General features: G+C 37.7%; 1 protein-coding gene across 2 annotated transcripts in view; it reads right to left on the bottom strand.

Annotated features, from left to right (window-relative positions):
* MCCC2 (methylcrotonyl-CoA carboxylase subunit 2) overlaps positions 1-17,194 on the bottom strand; it is a 33,425-nt gene that overhangs the window by 8,187 nt on the left and 8,044 nt on the right. For both annotated transcript variants that reach the window (XM_070935813.1, XM_070935812.1), the window contains exons 5-12: positions 16,857-16,984; positions 15,517-15,629; positions 12,056-12,169; positions 10,284-10,348; positions 9,904-10,003; positions 6,645-6,740; positions 4,287-4,359; positions 2,783-2,859 (exon numbers count right to left, since the gene is read on the bottom strand). In XM_070935813.1, coding sequence (XP_070791914.1) covers positions 2,783-2,859; positions 4,287-4,359; positions 6,645-6,740; positions 9,904-10,003; positions 10,284-10,348; positions 12,056-12,169; positions 15,517-15,629; positions 16,857-16,984 — 766 coding nt within the window. The remainder of the gene's footprint in view (positions 1-2,782; positions 2,860-4,286; positions 4,360-6,644; positions 6,741-9,903; positions 10,004-10,283; positions 10,349-12,055; positions 12,170-15,516; positions 15,630-16,856; positions 16,985-17,194) is intronic.

Raw genomic sequence — 17,194 nt, 5'->3', positions numbered from 1 at the left:
TCCAGACACATGACTAAGGCTTCAATGGCATCACTTGGTTGGTCTAGGGCAGGGATGTCAAACTCGATTTCACTGAGGGCCACATCAAGGTTGTGTTTGACCTCAGGGGTCTGGGGTGGGCATGGCCAGGGTGGGCGTGGCCAGCTCATCACTGTCAGGGGGGCCTGTGGTGGCCCAAGCGCTCTGCCGATGAAAATAGGCTCCCGAGTTCCATTTTTGACTACCACGCCCCCCTGCAACCCTCTGCCAGTGAAAATGGAGCTCGCAGCCCTCCTGAGTTCCATTTTCAGTGACAGAGGGTTGCAGGAGGCCACGGCAGCTGAAACCGGAGCTTGAGAACCCATTTTCGCTGGCAGAAGTACCGTGGGCCGGTCCTTTGCTGTTTCAGGGCGGCCCTGCGGACCAGATCTAAGTACCCCATAGGCCTGATCCGGGCCCTGGACCTTGAGTTTGACACCCAAGGTATATTATTATTGCACCTTTAACGTATTGATGATACCTGACTCAAAACCAACAGATGACTTCACTCAGTTAATATAGAAGTTAAGCAAGAAGGAAAAGAGTCAAATCCCGTGACATCCACAAATAAGGAGTTGTCAGTGAGATTTCCATCCAGGTCCTTCAGATGCCTGGGATGGACAATCTAACAAGCTAATCTAACAACCACTGCAAAGTGGAACGATGCCAGGAAGCCAAAAATCAATCAGAGAGTGATCAACCATAGTGATAGATTGATGACAATGCCCTCCAAACCAGATCTTAAAAAAGAGCTCTAATAATATTAGGCCCACAACGACTTGGGATGGTCCATTGTTGCCACAAACTCCTGAGACACCCCAGACATGATGTCACCAAGTGGCAAATTGAAATTCCTGAGAAAGAAACAGAGTCTCTAGTGCAAGTGATAGAATCCAGCAGCTCAGACGGGGAGGAGTGTACAGCAGCAGCAAATCTAACTTCAACCAGACAGATTCATACTCATTTATCTTCAGATCAATGTCTATGAAAGCCCTCATTGACTTGCAGGTGACAGTTACCACCCCACTCCTCCCATCCCTTCCAGTCTCAGATGGTGCTAAGCATGAAATCCAGTGGGCCCATTTGCAAGAGGGAAACCTAACCCCTGTAGACCAAACCAGATGTTGGTAACACAAGCAAGATTTAATGCTAACACCCTATTATTCAACACCAACATCTGATAACCTGGCCTTGAGGGCAGATTCCAGTCTGCTCCCAGGATCTGCCAATACCTTCTTCGTCCGTCACAGTTCCTGCATTTCTCCCATCAATCTCCACTCCCCTCAAGCCCTCTCACCTCACACTCCTTTCTCTTAAGCCAAGGCATCCATTCACCCACTCACAAATCCTAGACACCTCCAATCATCCACTGATCAGATATACCACAATCACTTCCCTAAACATCACAAACACAGCTCTTCCAGAAGTATATTTCCTGCAAACCACACCTCTCCCTGGCATTCAGCAACAGTGTGTGTGTGTGTGTGTGTGTGTGTGTGTGTGAGAGAGAGAGAGAGAGAGAGAGAGAGAGAGAGAGAAGCTGTAAAAGTCTTCTGCATGCACTGTCAAACCTCTGTCCCCCTTCCACTGAACAGAGGGATAGAGTAAATGGTTGGGTAATTAAAGTGTCTGTAAATCACTGAGTCTGAAAGAGGGGGTCAATGTTCAGAGAACAGCACCAAAGGGGTCCTAGTGAGCAACATAGGACAGGTTCCAAAAGCACATCCCACCTTTGTATCATCCACCCAAAGTCCTCTTCAAGTCAAATCCCAAACCTTTCTGCTCTGGGCTAAAGCACTCCAGAAAACCACAGTAACCAATAACAGAGTCAGGCAAAGGAAAGCTTGTCTACAAAAATTGTTTGCCTTTGTCTCCCCATCTCCCCTGCAGTGTGGAGAGAAGGATTTCAAGAGAGAAAGCTGTTTGTTCTTCTACATATAAAAGCAATATGATCACACCAGTAGCGGAAAAAGGTAAGACAAAAGAGAACTGGAACTGCTTTTTTTTTTCTTCCTTCATTTCTCCTTGCAGAACAGAAAGATTGGAGAGAAAGAGATTTCAAAACTATTTGCATAGCATGCCTGTGATTCCCAGCCCTGGGCTCCAAGCATGATTGCATTATTTTGAATGCATGGAAGAGCAAACAGCTTACTGTCTTGAAATTTCTTTCTCTTCAATCTCTCTGCTCTACAAGGGGAGGGGGGGAGAAAAAAACATGGATCAGGCATAGAACAATGCGTACTGACTGTAAAAGCTATCATGTGACTGAGGAATACTGCAAAAATCACAAATGGTTGTAAATTGGCTGTAAGGTTATTTTTCAGGACCATAGTAATTTAGACTGATGCTGAACAAGTGGTTAATAAGTGTGGACTACCTGTAGTTCTTAGCCTAATGAATCACAAGCTAAATTACAACACAATAATAAACTGGCAGCAGCATAATCCATAGACAAAATAGCAGCGTTATAATATTCACAACTTTTGGATCAATTAAGGGTTAAAGTGTGGAGATATACTTTGCACATCTTTTGCACATGTTTTCAGTACAGTTGTTTCTAAAGCTAGCTGCAAGATCTCAGAAGATCCCCCTCCCAGCAATAAACTCAGTCACACTTAAGTTGATGCAGATTCCTGGAGAAAAGCCTAAAGAGATGCTCTTATTTAATATAAATCAGCCACTATGGATTGTAGCCTCTGGTGTGCATTTTGATTCTCAGCTACAAAAATAGGGAGAAGCTTCAATAACAGGTGTTCACACTTGCCTTCTTTGCTGATTCTGAAAAAAGAACACCATTGTTTCCAATTATTCCAACTGGGTAACCAAATAACCGAGCAAATCCTGAAAGAAAAGAGAAAAAAATCATGAGAACATCATACTCTTATCAACTGTCTATGAAAAGCTTTAAACTTAAGAGTTCCCAGCCCTTCACGAAAAAACAAGTAACAAAAATGTAAAACAAATTGTTTTGCAGCTATGATAATATTTATGATAGCAATAGCCATGGCAATTGCTTTTGCTGCAACAAACTAAAAATGTGACAATTTAAGAACTAGCAAATTTACTATAGGAGGATACTGATGTTAATTCAGAAGCCTGTTAATTTTACCCTCAACTGAGTTGTGCTCCCCCTGGAGAGAGGAGACCTGGAACCTCAGGGGCCTTCTGAAATCACAGCATTTCCTAGAAAACCAGATGACAGCTGTGGCCAGAAGGGCCCTGCCCAGCTTCAGTTGTGTCATTATTTCGAACAGGATGCATGAGGTCAGTTACTCCATGCCTGGTCATCTTGCAAATGGATTACCTGAGCACTTTACAGTTACCCTTGATGATAAACTAGAAATTGGTTGAAAATGGCCTGTGTTTTTGCTAGCCAACATCAGTACATTTTATCTCTTTGATAGTTACACTGGTTACCAGTGTGTTTCCAAAAGCAATCCAAGCCTTTGCTTGTTACTTATCAATTTTGGGGCCTCAATCTACCTTTCTATCCAAATTGGATAATTCTGGAGTCTGCTCAAGGTCATATCCCAAAACCCAAAGGAAACAGTTATGATGGGGGCTTCCCTCTTTGGAAAAGGTGGTTCTCAGAAAACTTGTAAAAATTTGATTGCTCCAGAACAATCAAGCCTTTGAGGACTGATCAGTGTGAAATTCCTGGCACCAAATCATTTATTGTTAAAATGTACTATGGCAAATTACATATTTAACTAATGCTTAAATAACATTAAATGTTAGTTAAATATGTAATCTGCCATAATTTATTACTTAGAGATAAACATTGCCTAGAGTTCTTGCATTGAAGTGGTAAATCCATTACTACATTAATTAATAAATTAATACATTTTCTATAGAATCACATCAGGGTTGCTATTCAGCAGGTTCTGACAGGTTCTGGAGAATCGGTAGCGGAAATTTTGAGTAATTCAGAGAACTGGTAAATACCACCTCTGGCTGGTCCCAGAGTGGGGTGGGAATGGAGATTTTGCAATATCCTTCCCCCAGGAGTGGGGAGGGAATGGGGATTTTGCAGTATCCTTCCTCTGGAGTAGGGTGGGAATGGAGATTTTGCAGTATCCTTCCCCTGCCATGCCCCCCAAGCCACACCCACCAAGCCACACCACGCCCACCAAGCCACGCCCACAGAACCGGTAGTAAAAAAATTTGAATTCCATCACTGAATCACATAAAATCTTTTTAAATTGAAAAGATAAATTCAAAGCATGATGTTGTAGAATAGTTTCATTTTTTTTATTTAAAAATAATACCTGTGACTAATGTATCCCCATATAAGGCCTTAAATTCATCAAATTTGCTTCCATCAACAATTCTAGCAATGACCTTAAATAAAAAGGAGAGGTACATTTCTTATTAGCAACTCATTTTGTTATAATAAATATCAACCTAATATGTAAAGTCAGATGTTTTTCATAACATTTTAAACTGTATCCATGTTCCAAACAGTAGAGTTCATGTTCAAGTCCAACTAGCTCAGTAAAATGGACTGGATGATGACACTAATAACAAGCTGCTTTGCAAAGTACATATTTGCTCATAATTACTCATATCACACGTTTCATTTCTGTGTCATTTTAAAATTAAGGAAAAAATGCAATTATCTTAAAACAGTTTGTAAGAAATGTCAATTTTTTATGTTCGGATGACCTGCTCAATTATAAAACAATTGTGTTAGCAAGAGTACGTTATTGCATATGGCTCAGATTACATGGCCAGGTTCTCTCCCAAGAGTTTGTAGCTGTAAAATTACAGAAGCTCCATTCATAATATGTTTAATGTACTGTGCAAATAAATGATCCTGCTCTGAATCATGAGATTCCCATGTCAGGCTAACAAATCAAGGTGGAATCAGCTGTAATTCTAATATTGGTAGGGGAGGTCAAGGACAGTAAGGAATTTAAATGTATGTGGTGCTCATTTGCTACCAAGCCACATGTAGTCTTAAATCTGTTGTCTGAAATGGCTCCTTCTATTTATGATTAAGGAATGAATGAGTTCAGTATAACTTATTTATACTGATAAAAAAGGTAAAATATACCACTTAAGCATTGTGCACAGTATGTAAAGCCCAATATGAGATAACTAAGGACTCAGTCTTGGGATATTACTTATACAATTAGTGAAACTGGTTGCAAGATTTTGATATAACTGCTGTATTATTGTACATGTAGTGTCCTTGTCTTTTTATCTGTCCTATGCTTAATATTGCTGGCTTAGAATAGTTTTCACATTTCAATTTCAACTGCAAAGATTTAACAAAACTATATAGAAATTATATAATTTAAATTCATATTAAAGTATTACACAAACAGTAATGGTAGCCTAGTCTTGCCTTTCTTAGCAATGTTTTTAAAAAATAAGACCAACATTTTATTTTTCATTAAAATTTTAATTGCTTTCAAAGAACTACAATGCTAAAGAGTCTGCTAAAATTACCTTCTAAAAAAATTATGACTGCAGTAAAACAAATATTGCTGTTGATCTGCCAGTTTACTTACTTCTCATCATTTTGAGAAAAAATATTCTTGATTGTTCTAATAACTACAGTATATACCCATTAAATTAAAACTCATTGTAACCTAAAAGCATTACTCAAAACATATGTCCTTGGAAGCAAGCAAAGATTACATTAATATTCTGGAGCTGCTGCTATCCCCAGATATAGCAATATTCCTAGCCTACAGTTACAATCAATGACTAAGTATTAGGATTGCGCACCTAAAGACCTTGGACCACTCTGTCAAGATTGCTCTGTGACCATGAGCAGCGGTTTGTTTACTTTGGCCTTTGGAAAATTGAAGCTGAAATGTGTATCTAATCGTATTACCTGCCACTTCAAGACTTGATTAATTGTGTCAACAGATTTGACAAGAATTGGTAGTAAAGAGTTGTGAACTTGGCCTCTTGAAAAAGAGCAGGAGCAGCAGAGGCCTGTTAAAGATAGATGAACACATATGGCAGTACTTCTGTTCTCAGTCCTATTCATCGTTATTCCTAAATGCAAAAACTGAGCTAGAAATACAATAATGAGAAAAGTCAGGTGTAGCACCTAGCTACCGACACAATCATAAGTAGAATTCCATTTTACACTAATCTAAATTCCATAATTTTGATGGATTGTTTTTGGTTCAGTAAACACAATTTGAAACTAAGGTTTCTTGGTTTACTGGTGATAGTTTAAGTGATCTATAAACCAGGATGGAGGTTTGTTTCCTGTTCTTGTTTGATTTTTATACTTCACCCAAGTTTTTTCAGATCAAGACATGAATGTTTAAGACAAAAGAACCACTTAAAAAGAAGTAAAATATAAGAACTGCCAAAAGACATGATTAATTTGCTCATCCACAAGTGTGAATCTGGCTTTGTTTCATAAACTATACTTAAAACAAACGGTTTCATACCATGTTGTGTTATCTTGGGCTCTCATATTCTCAAAGTGATAAAAAAAAAGAATAAAGCAAACTTCCATAATTCATATGATTTTCTTGAGATTAGCTTCCCATGTCGAGAACATTAAGCAGTCCCATGGATATCCTGTACGCAACCATATCTGTGTGCAAGAATCTGGCTAGGCACAATCTTTTAAAATCATTTTTAGAGATATTTACCTCTTTGACATCAAAATTTCTTTTAAGCTGTTCTCCAACTATGCCATACAATTCATCTGGAGGAAACAAAGGTTCTTCTGAGGATTCTACTGTTACCTGAGATAATTGGAAGTACCAAAAAAGAAGACAAGAATTACAAGGGAATTCAGGCATACATCAGTTTTGCACACTGACTACAAGTTCTCCTTTTCTACAAGCCCAGTTTAAAAAGTTGACAATATTCAGTATGAAATTTAAATTTACTCTAAATTTTAGACTAAATGCTGTTCTCCTCCAGATAGCTCCAATATTCATATATTTAAATCAGGTTTATTGATTCAATCAGACCCAAATTAGAGGAGTAAAAATGGGGTCCTTGATTATATATGTATTTTATTTATCTTATGAGTTTTATAACCACCCACAATTCAAGGAATACATGACTTCACAAGAATTACATCCTCAGCAAACAAGAGTGGAAGGTGGGATAATGTTTGAAACAAGTGAGATATGGAGGTAAGAGGCTATAGTAGGGGTTAGCAATCTTTTCAGGCACATATTTTCATCACACAATTCACAATCATTCCAAGAAATGAAAATATTATTTTTAAAACTTCATAATTAAAATATTTTAAGGTAAAGGTAAAGATTCCCCTCACACATATGTGCTAGTCATTCCCGACTCGAGGGGATGGTGCTCATCTCCGTTTCAAAGCCGAAGAGCCAGCACTGTCCGAAGAGGTCTCCGTGGTCATGTGGCCAGCATGATTAAATGCCAAAGGGGCATGGAACGCTGTTATCTTCCTACCAGTGTTAAAATTTGGATTTTTTTATTCCCGGTTCTGTGGGCGTGGCTTGGTGAGCATGGTTGGCTTGATGGGCGTGGCTTGGTGGGCGTGGCAGGGAAAGGATACTGCAAAATCTCCATTTCCACCCTATTCCAGGGGAAGGACGTTGCAAAATCTCCATTCCCACCCCACTCTGGGACCAGCCAGAGGTGGTATTTGCCGGTTCTCTGAATTATTCAAAATTTTCGCTATCGGATCTCCAGAACCTGTCAGAACTTGCTGGATTTCACCCTTGCTTCCCACCAAAGGTGGTCCCCATTTTTCTACTTGCATTTTTTACATGCTTTTGAACTACTAGATTGGCGGAAGCTGGGAGAAGTAATGGGAGCTCACCCCGTTAGGCAGCACTAGGGATTCGAACCACTGAACTGCCAATCTTTCGATCGACAAGCTCAGCATCTTAGCCACTGAGCCACCACGTCCCTAAAATATTTTAAAATCACCCAAAATGTAACCAGGTTTTATGTACATTATCTCAGGATCTCAATCTGTGGTTACTTTTATTTATTTAAAAAACTCAAGAAGCCAAAATGTAGCATCTACAAGCACCAAGGGTCCAATTTTTGAACTCACGTTGAATATTATCTGGTTTATAAACCAAGCTTGATTAGTGATTTGAATTTGAAATAATCTAACATTCAGTCAGAGCTACTTGGTGTAACCATTACACTAAGAGCAAAATGTGCAGTTTTTAGGCCATATGCATCCTTCAGGAAGGTGGTGGGTGACCTACAATGCCCCTTTCCACACCTATAGATAACCAATTGGGATGGCAACTCCATCACTAAGCAAGACAGCTGTATAATGAAACTTCATGTGGTTTTATCTGACTTATCATGTCAGTTCCAACTGTGATTATTCAGCGAATCACCTGTGGTCATTAAACATGACATCTCCCAACCATAATTTGTGACTTCCTGCCAACTTCCCCACTGACTTGGATTGTCAGAAACCAGGGGTGAAGATCACAAATGGTAATCACAAATGGTAATCACAAGATGATATGATAGCTACAAGTTTGAGAATCAGTCTCAATCTCCTTTTTCAGCACAATAGTAACCTCAAATGGTTGCTGAATGAGCAGTCAATAAACAAGGACTAGCTATACTATACTTTCCTTCACTTTCCATATTTCCATTTGCTACTTCCACTTGTTTCCACCACTACCCTTTTCTACTTGCTTCCTATCTACCAGTGTATGGTTTCTCTCCGATTCCCATGTCATCTTGCATAATATAAAGGCAAGTTGCTCTTCATATCCCAACTCAAAAAAGTCCTTTGGTTTGGTTGACAGCTTTTTCTGGCTTGCACAGCAGTTGCAATGTTATGTGGGAATGACCTTGGGAGACAAGGCAAAGAAATGTAGCCAAGGGAACAGTCAGACAAATTTATTAGTCTGGTCATGTTTTCTGTGGTTTAGCCCGCAATTACATAATTAAAAAAATACATCTTGTGAGTTAAGTAATCTCTGCCAGCATGCAATATGATTTGGGGGGCTGGGTATGGGCATCTCCTTAACGCAAACTCATATATTCTTAGGATCACATGGATATCATTCAAGCCCTGGAAAAAATACTTTTAAGGGGGATTTATGTATTAATTTATTAAATTTATATGCCACCCATCTTGTAGCAAATACTTATAATATCTGCATTCAGATATTGCTGCATTCAGTTTTGGTCGCCACGATGTAAAAAAAATGTGGAGACTCTAGAAAGAGTGTAGAGAAGAGCAACAAAGATGATTAGGGACTGGAGGCTAAAACATATGAAGAACGGTTGCAGGAACTGGGTATGTCTAATTTAATGAAAAGAAGAACTAGGGGGAGACATGATAGCAGTGTTCCAATATCTCAGGGGCTGCCACAAAGAAGAGGGAGTCAAGCTATTCTCCAAAGCACCTGAGGGTAGAACAAGAAGCAATGGGTAGAAACTAATCAAGAAGAGAAAAAACTTAGAACTAAGGAGAAATTTCCTGGCAGTTAGAACAATTAATCAGTGGAACAAATTGCCTCCAGAAGTTGTAAGTTTTTAAGAAAAGATTAGATAACCATTTGTCTGAAGTGGTGTAGGGTTTCCTGCCTAAGCAGGGGGTTTGACTAGAAGAACTCCAAGGTCCCTTCCAACTCTTTATATATTATATATTATCTCTCAAAGTGCAGTAAGTCCCTAATATAATGGCACTGTGTTATTGGCAGAGTTGAAAACAGAAATGGAGCATTCAAGGGGTGGAAGGAAAAAAGAGCAGAAGAAAGTACACAGGAGTCTACAATGCACTTTTATCAACCTTTAAGAAATCAGGTGAATTATGTCAAAGTGAAACGACTTTGAATTCATACTTTTCTCTGAACTACCCCAGTAAACACATAATGCAGCATAACATCTTTATATAAGTTCTGATACATCCCTAATAAAAGAAAAATATACACTCACATCAACTTTCTTCTTGTAATTCAAACTTCTCACTACTTTTCTAGCCAAGTGGAGTGCATGATTATCATCCAAAGCATAGTGATCGGTTACACCAGATTTCCTGCAGATTAAAAATACAAAACTATAGTACGTCAGAAATTGTGTTTACATGATCTCTGCAATAGCCAGAACTCTGAGGACTAAGGTTGTAAGTCTCCCTTCTTCCATACTGTCATAACTTTGAACTTCAATGAAGAAGTGGTCATAAGCCAAGGACTACCAGTATTTCACCAGGAGAGTGATAGCAGACGATTCCACCACCATTTAAAACAGGATAACAGCTAGCATGACGAAAAGCTATTCCAATCCAAACTATTGGTGGAAAGAAGTGCTTATTTTACCTGCAGTGAAGATCAGCACCTCCAAGGTCCTCTGCTGATACCTGTTCGCCTGTTGCTGCTTTTACCTAAAAATGAAAACTAAAGCTGAGCACTTCCAAATGTACTGTTGTGTTGGACACGCACTCTGTTTTAAAGCTAAGAAGGAAAGAAAAAGACCAGAACAAATCATCCCCAAAGCCAACACCCAGATAAGCAAGAATTAACACCAGGCAAACAATCAAGCAGAAAACAATTTCTTCTGAATCAAGAAGAAAACCACACCTCCACTCAACACCAGCAGGGCAAGCTACTGTATATAAATAGGGAATAAACCAAACTCCCTTCTAGCACTGATGATATTACCTAGTCAGGTAATGAAATGTCTGTAAGCAAATAACCAAGCTTAGAAAACACCAAGGATCCAATACTTCAACCTTGAGCTACACCTATTTTCTTCTATTGCTATCTGTCTATCTGTAAGAGGATATAAATGCAATTTATATTGTTATATTGTTATTAGCTGCTTGCCCTTATTTTCCATTATTATTTGATAATATCCCCACATGAAAAGCCCTTGATTCTGAAAAGAATGTTGAGAATTAATCAGTAACACTGGTTCTTTCCCACTTTTCTAAACTGACATAATTAGTGCTTAAAAATTCAACAGGAGATTAAATAACAGATTAATTAAGTGCTAAATTATAGAGCTTCATTATCCAAGAATTGTTATTGATTTTCTATGTCTGCTTTTGCTGATTACTTTGCACAGGAAAACTATCCCTTTCCACATCAAGCAACTATTTTTGTAAAACAAAGCAATACAAAATACATGTTTTACCTCCCCTGCCAATATATTTTGGGCAAAAATGTCATTCAAATATATTTCAAAAGAGTTTCCCTCCCGAAAATCTAGAAATAATGTTTATATTTAAAATAAGTAATTATTACAAAGTACTTAACTGTATTTCTGACAAAAAGGTTAGGAAATCATTGCAAAATGGCAAAAAATATTAACTGATGAAACAAATAAGGTCAAAAATAATTACTTATCTGTGATTTATACGGGTAAGTGCTGTCAGCTCTGAGGGGCCACACACTGAGATTTTTCCCCTATTTGTTATTTTGTATGTCTTTAAGTAAAAATGACATTCTATATATAAAATTAAAGCAGTATTTCATGCAGACCACTTAAATGACAAGTTTATGTTCAGTTAAAATGCAACTTGTCTATGATTCCTTGGATACTACAGTATGTTTTTTCCTAATATAAAAACCACCAGGATTTTTCCCCATTTGCAAGAAATGCAGAAGACATCTGAATCCATAATAGCTGACAAAAAATGTGGATTTTTTTTAAAAATCAACCCAACTCTGCTGTTGAAGTAGATAAAAAATAGAAGTAAAAATGATGATGCCTTCAAATTATGTTTAAATCCTAGTGACTTTATGGACACCTCCATAATTTTTTCACAAAGCAATTGGGAAGTGATTTGTCACTGTCTCCTTCTAGGAGTGATTTTTTTTTTTTAATTTCTCAGCCTAGTTTTCAGTCCTAGTATTTCTTGTAGTCTAAGTAGTAACTTGGTCTGACCTTGGTGAGTTTTACTTGGGTGTGTTTTACTGAATCAGCCAGATGCTAAGCAACCACAATATATAAAATATTTTGGTATTTAACAAAATATTCATTTTTGCAAAACCCAGTTGTTATATTGAAACCTACAATACAGTTATATCATATTTATCTGTTTTAAAAAAGGAAACCTTTGCTAATCCTTTGAAAATACTTCACTCACCAATGGCGGTCCACCCAAAAATATTGTTCCCTGCTTTCCAACGATTATACTTTCATCAGCCATTGCTGGGACATAAGCCCCACCAGCTGTGCATGAGCCCATGACTACTGCAATCTGAAAAAAAACCAAAAGATGATTTATAAGAAATCAAATCCATGTATCACCTTGTGTTTTCAGTCTAAGAATCTAATGCATAACAAACCTAATTCTTCCCTTCTGTTTCCCTAGGCCAAAATTATTGACTACTCTGGAAAGCAACAGTTATCCTGAGGTAACTTCATTGTACAAGTGGGGTAGCTTCAACCTTCAGCTAGAACAAGACTATGGAATCTCTGCTTCAGAATCAAGAATCAGCAACCGTCAGCAGCTAAAATGCCTGTGAGTGTCCCATTCCAAGATCATTTTAAAAGGTCATAATTAACTTTTCAACATTCCTTTAGGCACCAAATTTCTTTGGAAAGTCATCTTTAACTCCAGGAAAGCAGCACAGTGGAGTATGAACTATGTTTCTTTCAGTCTCTACATTGCAGCCACTCATCTTAGATCATATTGTTGCAATGAATTTGACTTCTTCTAAGCTACTTTAAAAGGGGATGTGATGGCTCAGCAGTTAAGAAGATGAGCTTGTCAGTTAGAAAGGGCAAGGTCTAATTTTTGTGCCAGCTGCTGCCCACCTAGCAGTTCAAAAGCATGAAGATAACAGCATTCCATGTTTCGTCACATGCTCTGCACTGCAGCAGATGTCTTGCTGGCCACATGACCGCAGAAACATCTTTGGACAACTCTGGTTCTCTCAGCTAAGAAATGGAGATGAGCACCACACCCAGAGTCAGATACGATTGGAGAGAGGAACCTTTTACCCTTACCTTTAAACTACTTTAGAATCCAGTCATGGTTAAAATCTAAATTATTACTGTTTCCTTTATATTTCTTATTCTGTGAATTATTCTACCTCTCTTGTGAATTCTTTTACTTTGGACATTTCTTTTTTGATCAATTTCTTTTTGTTCTTTTCATGTACCTTTAACCATGTTATCAATACCACCTACGTACACACTTGAATTACTTAATCAACCCTCATTCTTTTAGATGTGCTGATCCTAATCACTTTTCTTCTTAATGAGCTTTCCGTTCTTATTGTGTATTTGCTATATAATGGAATTTAACACATCAGTAAAGGGGGAAAAACAAATGGCAAAGTATGTAACAAAAACGCGTCTTCAAGCTCTGATTGAATGATTTCGTATTCAGTTCAAGAAATTAGTGGGTAATGTTTCATTCTTTTGTGTCACAAAATCATAGAGCTGAAAAGGATCATTTGGGCCAATATTTTTCAACCTGGCAATTTAACATGTGTGAATTTCAACTCCCAGAATTCTCCAGTTAGTGGAGGGGAATTCTGGGATTTGAAGGCCACACACCTTAAAGTTGTCAGGTTGAACAACAATGATTTTTAGAGCACAAACCAGTGGTGGGTTGCCCTCGGTTCGGACCGGTTCACAAGAGCCGGTAGTAAAACCGGCGGGAGGCTCCGCCCACTGACCCAGACGTCATCAGGAAGTTTCTGCGCATGCGAACCAAGTGCGCACACAGTCCAGTTGCGAACCGGTAGTAAAGGTACATAGAACCCATCCTTGGCACAGGCCACAAATGTCCTGTCCAGTACAGTTCCAACTGCACAATCTTTCACAAGTACACCATGGTTAATCACAATAAGGATGCCTCTGTTTAAACTAATCCAAGGTTAGAAAGCAACAGACTGTGAGTTCAAGCTTCACCTTAGCCAGGAAAGCCAGTTTGGTGACATTGAGCCAGTCACTCTCTCTCAGCCCAACTCACCTCACAAGGTGGTTGTTGTAGGGGAAATAGGAGGAAGGTGGATATGTTTGTAGCCTTCTTTGTAAAAATAATAAAGGTGGGATATAAATGAACAAACAAACAAACAAACAAACAAACAAACAAACAAATAAAATCCATCTCCAGCCTACCAGAGGAACAGTTTCAGCAAGGGAGCTGAGATTGTTTGCTCCTGATCTCTCTTTTTAAAATGTCATTCTTCTTGACCTCAGTAATCAACTCAATCATTTGTTTGCTACTGTCTGTAAATTAGTCATTATTTCAAAACAATAGCTAGTTAAAACACACGGTGACACATTATTCTACCTGAACTTTCTCTATTTTTTATCTCCTTCGTAAATGGAAAGAGCATGTCTATTCTTCTGACCTTTATAATAGATGGAACTTTTTTTCCCCTTCACTTGTGTTTTAACATCAAAGTGACTGTCAGGTCTTTCTTTCTACTATGATCTCAGCCCATGCCTCACTATTTCTATTAAACTGGCAAAATAAAGATTCAAAAGATACAGATTATCTCTTCCTGCAATATTTGGATGTTCCTAGTAGAATTTAAATTAATGATTTACACTTAGATCTGTGTTCCTTCATTGGCTGTGGCTGTTTTTTCCATTAGTTTAATTTTTCCTAATGATCCTTCCCAAATAAGTCTGGGAAATAATTTACGATCAATGCATTATCCTATCGGGGGACAGAGGGGTAAAAAAAAGCAAGATGACAGTTGCACAATCCTCCTTTTTATATGCTATTATGCAGGTTTAAAAATGGACAGACTTCAATTATGCAATTGCAGACCCCATTTTGACTTTTTTATCCTATCTGTTGTCCCTTCTTCATTCATTCATCTTTTAAAAAGTCAATAAATATGTTTACTTTTCACACAGAGAAACCTGCTATGTCATGTCTTATTTAGAACTACAATTGTATCTTTTTCTATTACGTCTACCACATATTCAGCACTATTCACATAGCCATATAATCCATATTATGAATATATTTCCAAAATTAAATATCCCAATTGATTTTTCTTTTTTTGCTCTAATTTGGCCACTTATACTGGAAATTCAGTTCTGATAATAGACTATATTGAGTCTCAGCCTTTGTACCTATCCATTGCCAAGGTGCATTCCTAGATATCACCCCATCATTGTATCTGAGAAACATTGGCACTTGGATTGCCAAATGGGATGGGGGTAATGCCAAAGAGATATAAGTTACAGAAAGTCTTTGTTTAGCAACTGCTTTATTTAATTTACATTTATGACCTTTGCAAAGGACAGCTGAAATAAGATAATAAGCACAGCTACAATTTCACTTAGTGTCCACTACACTTAATGACCAATTGCTGGGCTCAATTTGGTTGCTAAATGAAGACCATCTGTATCGGTTTAAAGAGAAAGTTCAAAGAATCAAGAATTCTTGACAAATATTTGCTTTGAAGATATCAGAAGTCATAACTTTACAGTCTCACAGTACAGATGACTATTGGAACCCATTTACACAGTTCTCAGTTCCAAGTGATCCACATGCCCTCCACTAGTATTCATAAACTTCATATCTGATTTTGACACCAATACTTTTCTGCTTTCGTTCTTAAATAAAATTACCTGTGGAATGCTTTGGGAGGACATGACTGCTTGATTATAGAAAATCCTACCAAAGTGATCACGGTCAGGAAACACTTCTGCCTGGCGAGGCAAGTTGGCGCCTCCTGAATCAACTAAGATCAAATAAAAATTGAGCATTAATAATTGGCATTTTGGTTAAATCTTATTTAAAAGTATTCCTTAGAGGAAGCAATACCATAGACAGGTCTGGAGGAGGAAATTAAAAAGCAGATTTGTTTCTCTGCCCAACATTCATAATCTGCTACTGTCATTGCTACAATGCAAACAGGTGCTGTTGGTGGGCAGTTACAGGGATGAAGGAATCCCCTCACCACCAATCCATAATCCTTTATCTAAATCACCTCCGAATCCTACGAAGACAAAAAAAGAAGAACCCCAGATGGAAGATGGAACAGCTAGCCAGTTTTAGTGCAATCATGGATTGCTTAAGGCCATTCCTTTTCATTCCTTTCAGCTGTCCATTAGATGTGACTGCCATTTTTTTTATTGAACAGTGAAACAAAATATTGAAACACAGTTAGAAGATACTATTACAATGGAGATGTAATACTATACTGTTTCACAAACTACAAGACAGTATATACCAAATCCAACTTCTGCATCTTTATTCTACCCATGTTATTTTTTGGAAGTTATGCTAAATAATGAATGACAGTAAGCCTTGTTTATTGCTCAACAACATTGTTTAAACTTTCAAACCAGAAGTGCTAATTCTAACTCAGCTCCAGGAAATATGGTCAATGTTTAGGGCTGCTTATCCAACAACCTACATCAGAGTTTCTCAACCTTGGCAAATTTAAGACACGTGAATTTAAATTCCTGGCATTCCCAAGCCAGCATATGAAGTCCATGTATCTTAAAGTTGCCAAGGTTGAGAAACATTGATCTATGTTCTATGTACACTCTATCATTTATAGCTATTATTATATTATTATTATTCAGTATTGCTGTTCTGTTTTTTTAAAAAAAATACTGAGTACTCGGCTTTAAAAATCATTCCTGCCACCCTTAACACATCAGGCTCTTGGCTGAGTATAGTTTTCCATCATAAGTAAATTAACAGACCAGTCAGACATTATAACAAACCATTATCCTTGCAACTCCAGATTTTCAAAATCAGTTCAACCCAATTTCCTACATTGGTTTCCACTCAATTATAAATCATGTTTTTGTCAACTCAAAGATAAGGCTGTTATATATTCTGCCACTGAATTAGAAAATATTGTGGCTTTACAGCCAATTGCTGGGTACAGTAGACACTGTGTGTCATAACAATAGTCTCTTACAAAATAAAACGTGCCTCAAAACTTAATAATTACCTAAGTATACACAAGGAAGATGATTTTGCATTGCAATTTCTTGAGCACGTAGATGCTTCTTTACAGTAATTGGATAATAGGTTCCACCTTTGACAGTAGCATCATTGGCAATAATCAAACACTCCACTCTGAAATTCAGTTTTTATTATTTAATTGAGAACATTGAATATTGTGTGATTAAAATTAATGAAACTTTAAAATGTGAGCTTACATTGGCGGTTCCAAACATATTTAACAAGAGATTCTATTATTATATATTACAACTCTTAAACAGCATGTAGTAAACACGCTGCTTACTACATCTACTGTAACAAACAGAGGATTCTTCTTTTCCTTAG

The sequence above is a fragment of the Pituophis catenifer genome, unplaced genomic scaffold (genome assembly GCF_029215685.1).
Source record: "Pituophis catenifer annectens isolate HBS135680 unplaced genomic scaffold, rPitCat1.0.hap2 SCAF_2, whole genome shotgun sequence".
Taxonomy (NCBI): Eukaryota; Metazoa; Chordata; class Lepidosauria; order Squamata; family Colubridae; genus Pituophis; species Pituophis catenifer.
The sequence above is the reverse complement of the archived record's forward strand: the minus strand, read 5'-3'. Positions and strand labels throughout refer to the sequence as shown.